This window comes from Mus caroli, unplaced genomic scaffold (assembly GCF_978045245.1).
Source record: "Mus caroli unplaced genomic scaffold, Mus_caroli_1 scaffold_13, whole genome shotgun sequence".
Lineage (NCBI taxonomy): Eukaryota > Metazoa > Chordata > Mammalia > Rodentia > Muridae > Mus > Mus caroli.
In genome coordinates, this window is record NW_028227268.1 from 99,745,466 (window position 1) to 99,760,887 (window position 15,422).

The window sequence follows — 15,422 nt, forward strand, 5'->3', positions numbered from 1 at the left end:
TACAGAGAATTAATTTTGTGAAAATTTTAAGAACTTCTAAGTTAAAAAAAACAAAAACTCCCCAACCTCCTAACAAATTGTGACTCACTGCCTTATGAATAAGCTAAAAAAAAAAAAAAAAAAAAAGCAGCCACCAGAGGCAATCAAAAGTAAAAAAGCAATTTCATTTAAGCTTTTATGTTTTTATTTTTGTTTATTTATTTTTTTTTTGCTTTTAGCTTTTATTATAAAGCAACTATAACTTTTGAAACAAAGCAAAAACCTGTTTGCTATATAGCAATTAGGAAAGTCAATACACTTTCTTTTTCTCTGCACAAAGCCAAGTGTTTAGACACAGGCAGGATAGTGAAGCTAGTTTGTTAAGTTTGTTTTCTATGTTACTAACTGCCCTCTGCCTTCCTAGTTTTCTCTCGCATAGTCTCTCTTGCTTAGTTTCGGGCCTCTCTGTATCGATAAGACCAGAATGGAGAAGCAGACAGTGGACATGTTCAGGAAGGAGGTTCACAGAGTGTGTCTATTCAGATGAAATACTCACCAGCGACAAAAATAGCACCATGAGTGCACTCAACTTCAAGGACAGTGCATACAGTCTTCGGTGAGTTTGGGAGACAAGGAAATTGCCTGAAAAACAAAATAAACTTTATGAACTCTAATATCTGAGACACAAGTCAACAAAACTTCAGCCTGGACTAAGAAACTTAGAACTCAAGGAGGACACCTCTCCCTACCTTAGAGTTTTGGAGCAAAAAGGGTTCTTCAGGCCTTTGCTACTTTTCAAATTTTACTGTCTTGTTTTAAAGATGAAAAGATATATTTATTTTTATTTTATGTACATGGATATTTTGCCTGGATGTGTGTCTGTGAACCACATGTGTGGAATGCCTGTGAAGGCCAGAAATGGTTGCTGGATCCTAGAAAGAACAGCCAGCATGCTTAATCTCTGAGGCATCTTCCAGTCCCCATGTCTGCTATATTGCGATAGGGCTTCAAAAGGTTGGTCTGGAACTCAACTGTGTTGCACAGTTTGGCCATAATCCATTTGACCTAGGCTCCTGAGGACTAAATAACAGGCATAAGCTATGATATCAGCTATTGAATACCGCTTCTTTTTAAGATTTTAAATCTTAAGATTTAAGATTTTTACTACGGCTGGAGGGTGGTGGCGCACGCCTTTAATCCCAGCACTTGGAAGGCAGAGGCAGGCAGATTTCTGAGTTCGAGGCCAGCCTGGTCTCCAAAGTGAGTTCCAGGACAGCTAGGGCTATACAGAGAAACCCTGTCTCGAAAAACCAAAAAAAAAAAAAGAAAAAGAAAAAAAGATTTTTACTACTTTTGCCTGCATGTACATCTATGTACCCCATGCGTGCCCGGTGTCTGAGGAGGCAGTGAACTCCATGTGGGTGCTGAAAATCAAACCCATGTCCTTAACAAGTGCTCTTAACTACTGAGACAACACTCCATCCTTTCAAACACACAGCAGTGGCACCAAGCAAATGAGGGCTTTTATGTTGCCCTACACAGTCAGGGGATCTTATCTGCCCCAGTGGTGATTTCTAACAGCCTGTAGATTTCTGGGGAAAACCCACATATACAATGCAGAAGCCCCTCCAGGCTCCTCAACCATTTTGTTCTATCTGGTCACTTGCTGCTGACTTGAATAAACCTCCATTGCTTGGGTAAAGCTGTCTGTGGTGGGTAAGTGCTCCCACTTGTATGTGTGTGGTGGTGGTGGGGCGTCTGCCCTACCTGTGGGGAGTCTTCCTCCACTTTCCCTCCTTCTTCCTTCTCATTTCAACTGTGACTCTGGTAATCACACCACAGAGTGTTGAAAAAGGGACAAGCTGGGGTGCTATTCTCTTAGCTAGTGCACTTCAATCTGAGACGAGGAAGTAACAATTTATCCTCTGTCCATCATTTAGGAATTCCCAGAGCACCAGCTGGAGGCTACCTGTACATAATTAAATTCTGACTTAGCCCCAAACAGGGGGCTTGGAACTTTCCTATGATTTCCCAAGGTACCTTAACAATAAAATCATTTAGAAACCCAAGAACTGGTATTTATATAAAGTATCTTTTTTAATCTTAATTTTCTGTGTATGAGTGTTTTGTCTGCATGCATGTCTGTGCATCACATGCCTGCCTAGTGTCCTCGGAGGCCAGACAAGAACATCAGATTCTCTGGATTGTGTTATAGTTGTGAGCTGTTATGTGAGTGCTGAAACTAGACCAAGTCCATCTCTCTAGCCTCTAGATAGAGTACCTGTTACTTTTGAAAATTTAATGAAAATATTTCCATTGTGAGACTTATTTTTTAGTTCATAAACAATAAGAAGCTCCATCATAATTTTTGCTTGATTATTTATTCAAGAATCTTCTAGGAGAAAAGCTACAGTAAGTTTTTTTTAAAGCACTGATAGTTAAAATATAGTTTACTGCATTTCTATGTGTTAAAAATTTGTATTTTTGAAAAGGGTAATGATGTCAAAGAAGCTGAGATCACTAAGATTCCAAGTAAAGAACAGAGCTGAAGCCAGGCTCCCTGACTCTCCAGCCAGTGCTTTCTGTTCCAGTGAGCTCACTCCCAAGCCTCCTCTTCTCTCCTTTAGAGATGGCCACACTACAAAGTATCAGATTTGAGATGGAACAGGAAAAGCACTAGGCCTATGGGCCAGTAAATTACTCAGTTGAAAACGTAGGCAATGCAACTCCTCTTTTGGAAATCAATGTTCTCCTCTCAAAATGAAAAGTTTGGGTTTTGGTACCAGGATTGGACCCAGGCTCAACTCTGCCAGGTAAGTACTGTGCATGGTGCCACACTCTGGCTCCTCTCTGTAAGACATGGAAGTCAGACGACTCACGTGTAATTTGATGAACATTTACTCAATGCTGCACATGCTGGTGCTATGAGAAGGACTGAGATGAACACAGCCTGAGTGACAGGCAGGCTAGTACCACTGATATTGCCACTGTTTCTAAACATGTGCAGTGCTCCTTACTTCTATACTTACACGAGGAAGTCTTCTTCTTTTATCTTATTCAAAGCTTTCAAAACTGCCATTCTGGTAAATACCGACTATATGGGGTGAAATGAAAAAGACATCAACTAAACAAGAGCTGAAATACACTGATTAGATGAATTATATCATCTTACATATTTAAAATCAAGAAATACTTAAGAATCCCAAGAAAGCAAGTCAAACTTAGGTGCTCTTAATGTACCTGGCATGCCTCTGCAGGCCTCTTCTTCAGACTATGTCCTTAACAAAAGCAGCCAGGGCAGATCAAGACATCAGGAAGACTCAATGGATACTTGTGTTCAGCTCACTGTCTCCTTTTTGTACAGTACTGTGAGCCAAATTTTTTCTCTGCAAATATTCTATCAGGGTATTTTACACAGCAAAGGTAAAGTAACAAAGGTAGGATCACTACTGAGCCCCGCCCACTGCTGTGTGATGAGCCTGGCCCTGTGGTTCTTAGGCCTCTGGAACTGACTTATGGGAGGACTGTGGAAGAGTTGGGAACCTGGAGTGAGAGTAGCTCTTGATGATCTAAGAAGAGCCTACTGGGCCATTCTCATAGAAGCTGGAAAGATAAGGATGCTGAGGAGAATTCAGGAATGTGTACAGGCCTGGTTCATTTGGTGTCAGGTGGAACAAAGCTTCCATGAGGACGACTAGGGCCACTCGAGGGACAACTGTTAAAGAGATGAAGAGAGCCTCCTGCCCAGCACTGGAGCAACAGGAAAGGTGTCTTGAGAGCAAACCGCACACAATTTAGGTTCCATCTTGTGGAGAGTCAAATTCATTTGAAAGAAGTAAGCCTAAATCAAAGGGGTTCTTGACTCCTTGAAGGTAAATGCCAACTGAAGTGTTTCCCCAGGGTCAGTACATAGAAGATGATACAACTGCGGGCCAAAGGAGCCAGATTACATCCTGAGCTGGCAGCAGAACTTGGCAGCACATCCACAGGGCACTGTGTTTTAGGTACCGAAGATGCAAGATTCGTGTGTATGTGTGTGGGGGGGTGGGGGGTGGGGGTGGGATATGGAGCCCTGCTGTGTGGTTCAGAGAAGAGCGGAGGCTGGGTAATATATGGCATGATTGGAGTTCTGCAAAGAGGTCCTGAGCTACAAGTTCCAGACCAAACAGGTTTATACGGTGAGTTCCAGGTAACCCTGCATAATGCTGTCAGCTTCCAAACGCTGACACCATTGCATACACTAGCAAGATTTTGCTGAAAGGACCCAGATATAGCTGTCTCTTGTGAGACTATGCCGGGGCCTAGCAAACACAGAAGTGGATGCTCACAGTCAGCTATTGGATGGATCACAGGGCTCCCAATGGAGAAGCTAGAGAAAGTACCCAAGGAGTTAAAGGGATATGTAATCCTATAGGGGGAACAACATGATGAACTAACCAGTACCCCGGAGCTCTTGTCTCTAGCTGCATATGTATCGAAAGATGGCCTAGTCGGCCATCACTGGAAAGAGAGGCCCATTGGACTTGCAAACTTTATATGCTCCAATACAGGGGAATGCCAGGGCCAAAAGAATGGGAATGGGTGGGTAGGGAAGTGGGGGGGTTATGGGGGACTTTTGAGATAGCATTGGAAATGTAATTGAGGAAAATACGTAATAATAATAATAAAAAAAAGAGCCAGAAAAAAAAAAAAAGAAAAAGAAAACCAATAAATACATAAGGAAACAAGTAAAAATACTTACCTGTTTATTTTTAGCTGGCTTGAAACAATCTGGGCAAACTTCACCTCTGAAATAAAATTCAAGTTAAGATAAAAATCTAGCCAGGTGGTGGTGACATACGCCTTTAATCCCAGCACTTGTGAGGCAGAGGCAAATGTAGCTCTGAGTTCGAGGCCAGCCTAGTCTACATAGTGAGTTCTAGGACAGCCAGGGCTACATTGTGAGACACTGTTTCAAAAAGAAGAAAAAAAGGAGGAGGAAGAAGAGCAGGAGGGAAAAAAGAGAGAGAGAGAGAGAGAGAGAGAAAGAGAAAAAAGAAAGGAGGAAGAAGGGGTAGAGAAGAAGAAAGGAAGGGGAAGAGTCGGAGGAAGAGAAAAAGAAGAACATTTAATGAAATTATATTAGGTGGACATAATTAAATACATCCTATATACCTATATTATTTTTATATATTATATAAATATAATGTATACATTTTTGAGTTGTATTGGTTTCTCTGAGGAATCTCTACAACGGGGCACATTTTAAATCTAAGACATGACAAGTTCTAAAATATTCACAAAAAATAGAAACAATACTATCTTCATGAAAAAGAAAAACTCTAACAATTTTACATAATTGACACTTTTTTACGGGGCAACTTACAGGAAATGGCAATCTTCAGCTGTTTCTGGATGAGCAAAGACCACACTCACTTCAAACAAGCTCTACAAATGACAAAGACGGGTTTTAAATGAGCAAAAGGAAACTAACAGCTACTGACTTATGAATGGAAATAGAAGTCAACTCCTAAAGGTTGGCTCAGAAAGCTACAAGGAACCTAGAATACTAGAACTTTCAAACCTGCCTGTCTGCTTTAGAAGGGAGGCACTTCTAAACCCAGTAACCAATGAGACTAGCAAAACTGTCTTCCCTTCTTTCCATCCAAACCTCCCCAAATACCCATCCCCCAAATAAGTTTTTAAGTCAAATCAGCTTGTGTCAGTGTCAGACAAATGCATACATTAGAATGAAGATGGATAAAAATTCAGGAGCTGGGGTGCTAAAGAGATGGCTCAGTGGTTAAGAGCACCAACTGCTCTTCCGAAGGTCCTGAATTCAAATCCCAGCAACCACATGGTGGCTCACAACCATCTGTAACAAGATCTGACTCCCTCTTCTAGAGTGTCTAAAGAAAGCTACAGTGTACTTACATATAATAAATAAATAAATCTTTAAAAAAATTTCAGGAGCTGGAAGGAGATAACTAAAAATCAAAGAGACATTCCAGGTCCCTGAACAATTGCTAGCAGGACAAAGAAATTTTGTTCAAATCTTTAAGTCTGGATGAAGCCTCTGTGTGTGTGTGTATGTATGTATGTGTGTATGTGTGTCTGTGCATGTATCTGCAAGTATCTGTGTGTCTGTGTGTGTGTGAGTGCACATGTCCATGTGTATGTGGAGACGAGAGGCTAGCCTGATCTTCTGAGATGGAGTTAGACCAGGCTGGCCAGCACACTCTGGGGATCCACCTCTGCTCGGCGTTTATGCAGCCTTAGCCATCTTCACTCTGGTCCAAATGTTTGTGTGGCAAACACCAACTATCTCCCCAGCCTTCAAGTCTATTCTTGAAATATTCAAATTTGACTTTTAAAAAAGTATTTTTAGCCGGGTGTGGTGGCGCACGCCTTAAATCCCAGCACTCGGGAGGCAGAGGCAGGCAGATTTCTGAGTTCGAGGCCAGCCTGGTCTACAAAGTGAGCTCCAGGACAGTCAGGGCTACACAGAGAAACCCTGTCTCGAAAAACAAACCAACAAAAAAAAGTATTTTCAATTTTTGTTTTTTCAAAAGTGATATTTCCCCATTATAAAATAATCAAATACAAGATGGTTTTCCAATCCCATCCCACCAGGGTGAGACCATAAGCTGTTTGGTATGATTCTCACTAGCCACTTCTAATTAGATGTTTTGGAAAACTGTCTTATTAATCTTACTTCATGGATAACTTTCAGTTATAAGGACTGTGAGACATTAAGTTATAGAAAATATTCATGCATTTTAAAAAATTGCTGCAGCAAGAATTTTTGTATGTGAATAATTTCATGCTCTACACATCTTACCTTTGCAGACTATTCAAAATTTGATACTGAAGCAAAAGCTATAAATGTCACAAGGCAGCTGTCTTTTTATTGAGTTCTCAAGACACTAAGCTCAGAGGGCCTTTACCACACCTAGTCTCTAGAATCACAGTGACAAATGGTTTCTGTTTTGTTCTGTATCCTAATCTACACAACAAAAAAAACGAGCCAAGTATTTTCCAGTAAAGAAGACCAGCTGAACCTACTCACGCGTTATTAGGTCTTCTGTCTCCCACTTCCTGTTCTTTGACTCAGTACGTAAAATTTAAAATTATCTGCTTCAAAACTGAAATTTGAGGTAAGAACAGTTTATTAATGACTTCTCTAATTTCCAAAGTACTTTCATTATTTTGTTCCCCTCTCAGACCATCTGTGAGGTAGTTTTACTCTATTCTTCCTGTATTCCACTTAAAGAGCTGATCCTGCTGGTCGCAGCACTTGAGAAGGGGAGGCAAAAGGGTCAGGAGTTCTCAGTTACACAGTAAGTTTGAGTCCCACCTGAGTTATAAGACCCTGTCTCAAAAAGCAATAAAAAATTAAAGGGATTACTTTTACAATGATATAGAGCATACATATCATTTAGAATGGTTTTCAAAAACCTGGTTAGCTTTAGAAGACGGTGTTGTGACTTTACTTGAGTAGGAATATTTCTAATACTTGGGGAATCCCCTTCATGCAAAATGAGCAGTGACCCTGGACTAGGGAAGCCTAATGTCTTGTAAGCTGGGCACCTGCCCTGTATTTACACAGGGTAAACCTGGTCAGCTCTCCCAGGACTGAGGCCAGACTATCTCTAGAACTGGAACAGTGGCCAGGTGTCCCAGATTCAAAGGCCTAGAAACAGAGACTTGAAGTAACTCAGGTATTATGGAATAAACCCATTTCACTGTAGTTGAAAACCAAATGTCAATGTATTTCAAAGCAAGTTAAGCACAGATAATCCATCAAATAGTCTAGAATTAATTCAATATTTGCTTAGGTTTTCTTTTAGACCCTGTGCATGTACATGTGAGCATATGCTTGTGCATATGTTTATGTGTGCATGAGTATATTTGGTATGTGTAGTATGTGAGTATGTGTATCTGTCTGTCTCTCTGTCTGTAGGTCAGAGGATAACCTGTGGTAAATGATTCTCTCCTGTCACCAAGTGGGTGTCAAGAACTGAAGTCAGTTCATGAGGCTTCATGGCAAGCACCTTTACCCACGGAGCCATCTTCCTGGCTCCCTGGTCAGGTTTTAATAGATTGATTGCTTTGTATCAGTAAATCTGTCCTTCCAGCTAAACCCCAGTATTTGTTATCTTTCTAAGTGTCCTGGATCACAAATAAGAGGCCTTAACATCAATTTAGAGAGTTCTAAATGAATATTTAAACCTTCAGAGACCTTCACAGAGTTATACAAGCTTCTGGTAACCAGGTATCCAGCATTAGTGAGGTGAAGCAATGACCCAGAGGTCACTAGTGCCACTGGCCATTGTCTGATACCTTTCCATCAGTGGGAACGCCCAGCTCCTCTGAAAACAGGGGGTGAGTTATCCACTTGTAGGCTTCTTTCAGCTGGACTACATCATTTCTTCCCAGGGACAGACTCTGCTTTCTGAATAATAAAAGAATTCATTAAAAACTTCATTGTTCACATTAAAGAGAAAAGTATATGCAATTGTTTTAAAAGAATGAGTACCTACTATGTGTCAGGCACTGTTTTATACAGTAGATAAAAAATTAAATAAACCCAACAAAAATTCCTCACTTCATAGGCCTGTACTTTAAAGACAGCAAAGAACTGGCATTTTTAGTGGCACGTGAGCCTATTTTTGAAGATTCAATGAAAAAAAAGCACACTAATATATTTTCCTGAGTTGGAATTCCAAGATTTATACATTCTGGAAAGGTCAAATAAAGTTAATGTTTACTGCTTGGAATTACAAAACTAATACAATGTTATATCCATGCTACAAACACTTGTATCTCCTCCCTTGCTAACAATGGGGCTTATTTATGGGTACCAAAGTAAAAGCTGCAGTGTCCCCAATGCCCCCACTGCCTAGGAAGAAACATTATATCCTCAAGTGTCAACATTCTGAAATGTTCACCTATGTAATATGAGTTAAATAATGATCTCACATTTCCCTAAAATCTATTCATGACCCAATACATCTGGATAAATGCCCATTATGAGAGCTAGCTTTAGTATGCAACCTACAATTGTTAATAAAAAGGATCTGAGGAAGTAAATACAGAGTATAGCATTACTAAACCTGATCTACTACCTCAAGTTATTATTACTCAACTAACAAGCCTTTATCATTCAAGTAATGAAAATACCGAACACCATGATGGCCAGTCACAGGACTTCTTGTGACAACAGCTAGGGCAGAGTCCAATCATGAGTAATCTCTTTTATTTGTTTTTGTTGTCGTTATTGTTTGGAGACAGGATTTCTCTATGTAGTCCTGGCTGTCCTGGAACTCAGGTACACCACGCTGACCTTGAACTCAGAGCTCTGCCTGGCTCTGCCACCTGAGTGCTGGGACTAAAGGTGAGTGCTAGCACATTCGGCCCTGAGTTCCATCTTACTGTCTAATCTTCACTGATGGAGTTATTACCTAAAACAATACCCCTTACAATTGGCAAGTCCAGCAGAAACTACTAACTGCAGGCCAGAAATAGTCAGTTAGGTAGTAGTTACAATGAACTGATCTGGGAGAGATTGTGTGGGTACTAGGAATCAAACTAGGATCCCCTGGAGGAGTAGCAAGTGTTCTCAACTATGGAGCCATCTCTCCAGCCCCAAGAAGATATATTTTAAAGGATAAAAAGTAGAAACAGAAAAATAAACTATTTTAAAATTGTTTATAAACCTGAGAATCTAAAGAGCTACAGCAAAAGCTAATCCTGTTAAAACATTATTTTCTATAAACTTAAAAAAAATTGTTATACCTAAATTTTTAGGCTTTGAAACTTAGAAACATAAAACCTCATTAAGCCTGCAGTCTTTGAGAAATATGTGATTATTGTTCCTTTTAAAATGGAAGATTCAGACATAAAATACAAAATAAACAACAACAACAAAAAATATAGGTTAACTATTCTTTTTCTATAAACCTCAGAACCACAGATAAGCTTCTAATATAGAAAGCTGTTTTCTTCTGGGTTTTTCTCACTGAAGTACACAGGAACCTCCAATAATCAAACTCTTTAAGTCACAGAATGTTTAGTTAAAAACAAAACAAAACTCTGAAGAATTAACAGGTTTTTTTAAATGCAGCTGGCAACCAAATCCTGATTTGAACATGTAAGATTCTTTTTACATAACTTGATGTGTGGTTTTCTTCACTACAGAAATAATTCATTTAACTACATAGTACATTCCTGAGAAAGGTATATATTATACATTGCATTTAACACCATATTACATTCCTTAAATCCAAAGATCTAAATTCCAAAGCCTGTAAGAGATTGCCAATGTATTATGTATAAACTCACAGTTGCTCTGACTGTGAGACCCTGACTTAGAGCATTTCCCCCTGGGAGGTAAAGCCCCTGGACGTTCCCCAAGCTTGTTTTCCCTGATCTCTAAAAATAGAGCCAGAAAGAAGCTCTTTGTCTCTATAGCCAGCAAAAAGCCTTTTTGTTTCTGAGTCTTACAGCCAGAGATGCAATAATTGTAATTTTACCAAGGACATCTGGAAGAGAGGAACTCTCCTCCCAACTCCTCCCAACTCCTCCCAACTCCTCCCAACTCCTCCCAACTCCTCCCAACTCCACCCAATTCCTCCCAACTCCTCAGCTAGCTGTTAAAAGCCCCCTACTGTTACCGCTGGGGGGGGGGGGGGTCGAACTCCCCTGCCCTGCATGGCTCAAGAGGAGTTCGTCCTCAGCTAGCTGATAATAAAACCTCTTGCAGTTTGCATCAGGTGTGGTTTTGGGGTCATTGGAGTGCCGGCCAGCTCATCCCGGGACTTGAGCAGAGGCCTAGGTTCGGGGGTCTTACGTGACCTAAGCAGAATTTTACTTTTCATGGTTTATCATCTAGTTTTATTTATAACTTAGCTTCAAGTACAAATCTAAAATTTATTATCTTAAGATAGCCTCCCAAACTACATTCAAAAAATGCCTAATGCTGTAAATCTGTCTCTACAGTCACATCTACTGAGTCGGTCGGGGCAGTGTAAGGCACTTGGTCCTTGCTTTGTACGGAAGCAAACTTGTCATGGTACATAGAGAAAGTATCTCATGTGCCAATGTCTCTATAGCTACTGAGTCTACTCGAAAAGATGAGGGAGCAGTAGCATAGTAAAAGTAATCTAAGAACTAGGCAGCTTGTATTTAAATGACTGTAAAAACTCCCTACTTCAATTACTTACCCCATTTCCTGTTTTACCAGCAACCATGCAGCATGCTGTAGGCAAGTCAGTCAGACCCAGAAAAAAGAGAAAAGGGAAAGTATTCAGTAACAATGAAGCTTCAACATCCTTAGCAAAGGGCTTAAACAATTTGCTAATTAAGCTTCCTCTTATTAGATGATGAGCCAGTATTTACTGCAGTGGCCTCAGGCTCCGTTCAAATAAAAACACATAAGACTTCACTTTGCAGTGCTGACTTGCTGTGGACTAGGAATCGAAAGTAGCAAGGCCTTGTGGTATACACCAACAAACCTAGCACTTGGGAGAGGCAGGAAGATCAGAAGTTCAAGGCCAGCCTTGGCTACCTAGCAAGTTTGAGGCAAACCTGATCGACATAAGACCCTATCTCAAAAAAACAACAGCCCAAGGTGACTGCACACACACATACTACTTCTAAATCATAGAACTGAAGAATCTCCTTTTCATTTTTTTATAGCTCTATCTGGCTCATGATATATTTATATGGTCAGGAGTTAATGTAGTATTTCTGCCTGCAACTCTCTGAAATACATCAAAAACAAAGACAAACTTACCCGAATGAAATAATAGATATACAATAAAATATATAATAAAATAAATGTAGTAAAATTGCACTAATTATAGAATCTAATATGGGTTGACATTTCAACTTTTTTCATGCACTTAAAAATTCTGCAGTGTTAGGGAAAACTTATTCTGGGAAAGAATAATTAAAACTTGCAAAACTTTGGAGGCAGCTCAGAGACTATAAACACAGGCCGTTCTTCCAGAGGACCTGAGTATGGTTCCCAGCATTCACACAGGCGCTCACAGCCTCATTCACTCCTCTCTGGCCCTGATGGGTGCCAGGTATGCGCATACATACAGGCAGGCTACTACTTAGTAAGCACATACTTAATACACATCAGCCATTACAGCGACACTGAGTGCTGAGCTCTAGCTAGACCACTAAGGAGAGGTTGTGGTTGTTACAATACAAATCAGATGCCCCCTTACGGTTGCAGGATTCGATTCATTCCTTTGCACCCCCCATACTGCTATGGTAATTCCAGAGTCTTCCTCACTGGCCAATATGAGCTATAGAAAACTCGTTGGGCACAATCTCATACTCCTTCCTCTTCATTTTTGTTGTTTTGAGACAGGTTCTCATTGTGTAAACCTAGCTGGCCTGGAACTCACCGTGTAGACTATGCTGGCCTTGAATTCAAGAGATCTACCTGCACTGCCTCCAAAGTGTTGGGACTAGATGTGTGCACCACAACACCTGGCTCCTCTGAACTTTTTAGTGACCTTTCTGTCTCTTCTTTTGAGTTACTTCCTCATGAAGGCATCAGTTTATCTTATCACATCATGATTATAAAGTGGCAGAAAACTGGAGGTTGCTTAGGGAAACCAGATAACCATGGGCAGTACAAAATTAAATCAAAAGCCTTCAGAACTTTGCTAACAAGTTTTTCCTTCCTAATCCTCTGTAGACTCCCTGCTCAAGCAAGCTGCAGGTTGGAAAAAACTAATCACACAGCAGTAGATAAAAGGCTGAATCCCCAAGAAGTCAGTATTATTCAATTATTCCATTTTACCACATGTTAATTAGGCCACAGACCTGTTTCTGCCTAGGAAAAGAAGCATGTCTCTCCTTTCCAGCTCACCAAGAAAACTTTAATAACTGTTCTACTCTTTACACAGCTGGGGGGAAGAATCCCTTCTCTAGAGTAGTCAATAAATTCTTCTGCCCCAACAGAATCAAATGGCATTAAAGTTAACAAGTTTAATCAAATTTGCTGCTAGAGGCAATATGTTACCTCCTAAAAGTTCAGGAGCCACATAGTTTAATCCTAGACTTAGCTTAACATTAGCTGAGAATTCATTTTACCTAGGCAAATCCTAGGGAAGTTGACCAACTGCTTGCTGAGGTGTTGTGTCTGCTGGTAACACAGCCTGGATGCTACTGACCGCTCTTCTAAATACAAAGGAGAGGGTGAGCTGGGGACTAGAACCCATCTCTCGCTGAGCTTCCTGACTAGACACATCATGACCAGCCACCTGCTGTACATGCTGCCACTTCTTCCTGGCCACAAACCTCTGGGAACTCTGAGCCAAAATAACCCCTTCCCACCCTCGGCTGAGACTCGTAACTAAGACAGGCAACAAGACTAGTAATTAAGACAGACAAAACTGGAGAACTCAGTATCTTTCCAGTGTCAAATCAGGACATGAACCTGAAGACTAAAACCAAAACATAGGAAGAGCCACGTTCATACGCACAGCAGTGTACAAAAGCAACATTGTGTAGACATGAGTCTACACAACTCATCAGGCATCATATGGCATATTCACATTTCTTATGTGTCAGTGTAGGGAAATGACGGAGAACCACTTGTGCCGACATTTATCACACATAGGGAAATTTAACACAACAAAGTCCTGAGTTTCAGAGTCTGAGGGAGAGGAAAGGAAGGTCTGGCTTGGAAATAATCAAGATACACCATATACATGTATGAACTTTCAAAGAATAAATGAAAAATATTATTAAAAAGATAGTCATATCCCGGAAACATGAAGAGAAAATGACCAGCCCACTCTTTATTTCTTATTTCCTACCTGGCCCCTATAGACATCTAGGTCTGTAACAAAGATGTCTGGGAGAGAACAAAAGCTGCATATCTTAAGTCATAGGTAAAAGGCTTCAACACTTTGTCATTGGTGGGGGTACCTCCTGTGTAGTAAGATCTCACTGACATGCAGAAAGACAGACAAGTCTTTGTCTATGAGCAAACTCATAAAATAAAAAGAAAGGCAGTGAAATGACAAGACACATTAGTAGCATGGGGGGTGGAGGTGATAACATCACTGGGTTATATCTGAGGACAGGACCCCCTGTCATACATGCTGAGTTTTGAGGAACTGGTTCCGAGAACCGCCTGGGTAACCAATGGAGAAAGTATATTCTATGGTGCAAAGCCAAAGGGTGCTAGGAAGGCTCTGGGAGTTCTAACAATGCTAAGACTGGGTGGCAAGGGAGGCAAAGGAAGAGTCAGGAACTTAGTTCACAGGACCACTGTCCCCACACATAGGGACACAGTAAGATTCCATGCTAAGGCAAACTCAAAAGCATTTCATATAATGGGGCAGGATGAGCTTATCTGTCCCCAGAAACACTCACTGGGATTGAAGGATGAAGGAAGACATGAATTAAGCAAGCCAAAGACACCTGGTAATAAACCAGTGATTCAAGCAAGGAATAACGTGTTATAGCACAGCTGCTGAAGAATGAGCACAGAGGTGACTTTGAGAAGTAAGGAAAGGGGCTGGAAAGATGGTTCAGAAGCTAGGAGCACTGGATGCTCTTCTAAAGGACCCAGGCTCAATTCCCAACACCCACAGTTTACAACCCTTTGTAACTCCAGTTTCCTGGGGTCCCATGTCCTCTTCTGGCTGGTTGTGGGCACTGCATGCACACAGTGCACATACATACACATATGCAACAAACACACATGCACTAAAAAAAAAGTTAAAGAGGTAAGAAAGTCGCAGACTGGCAGGACTCCACAACAGCAGGCATTTGGAAGTTTCTAATACTAGCAATGTCATTGAAACCTTGAAGCTCACATCTCTTCAATTTATTTACAACAAAGATGGTATACATATGGACTTCTCTCAGTAGGGAATGCTAACAGTTGTGTGGGCAGTTAGGGGCATCAAAATGCCTTTGTTTTCATAGCTCATGTCCCAAACAAACACACACACACACACACACACACACACACGGGGGGGGGGGGGGAGAGAGAGCACTCCTCTGTTTTTCTCTGAGGGATTGAGAAAAAGAAAATGAAACAAGACACTAAGACTTCCTTTACTCTAGGTTCCCCCACTATGTTGCAATAAAACTGGGGAGTGTTAAAAGGCTTTTGTGAACTAGGAAAGACAGGGAAAGCAAGGACAGATCAACACAGACAGAATAAATCTGCAGGGCCCAATTAGGTTACAGGTATATCTACAAGTTACTAGAATGACTATGTTGTGAGTTTTAAGGCTTTCCACTGTGCCTTCCAAAACTTCTGTTTTCTTTGCTCTCAAAGATTCGACTGGGAACTAGGAAATTCCATGCATGAGTGGGGTGGAAGAAAAGGTAGGGAGGGTGATTCAAATAGGCAGAATGCCTGTGAAGAAAACTATTCATGAGCTATAACTTAGCAACTGAATCCAGATAATTCTAGAATT

General features: G+C 40.8%; 1 protein-coding gene across 7 annotated transcripts in view; it reads right to left on the reverse strand.

Moving 5' to 3' along the window:
- Positions 1-15,422, reverse strand: part of Pus10 (pseudouridine synthase 10) — a 66,143-nt gene that overhangs the window by 21,687 nt on the left and 29,034 nt on the right. For 6 of the 7 annotated variants that reach the window (XM_029483165.2, XM_085829069.1, XM_029483164.2 and 3 more), the window contains 6 exons: positions 11,184-11,218; positions 8,302-8,413; positions 5,345-5,406; positions 4,721-4,766; positions 3,009-3,073; positions 536-621 (listed from right to left, as the gene is read on the reverse strand). In XM_029483165.2, the coding sequence (XP_029339025.1) occupies positions 536-621; positions 3,009-3,073; positions 4,721-4,766; positions 5,345-5,406; positions 8,302-8,413; positions 11,184-11,218 (406 nt within the window). Of the gene's footprint in view, positions 1-535; positions 622-3,008; positions 3,074-3,219; positions 4,512-4,720; positions 4,767-5,344; positions 5,407-8,301; positions 8,414-11,183; positions 11,219-15,422 lie in introns of those variants that run through there. The other variant, XM_085829071.1, reaches the window with a different exon arrangement.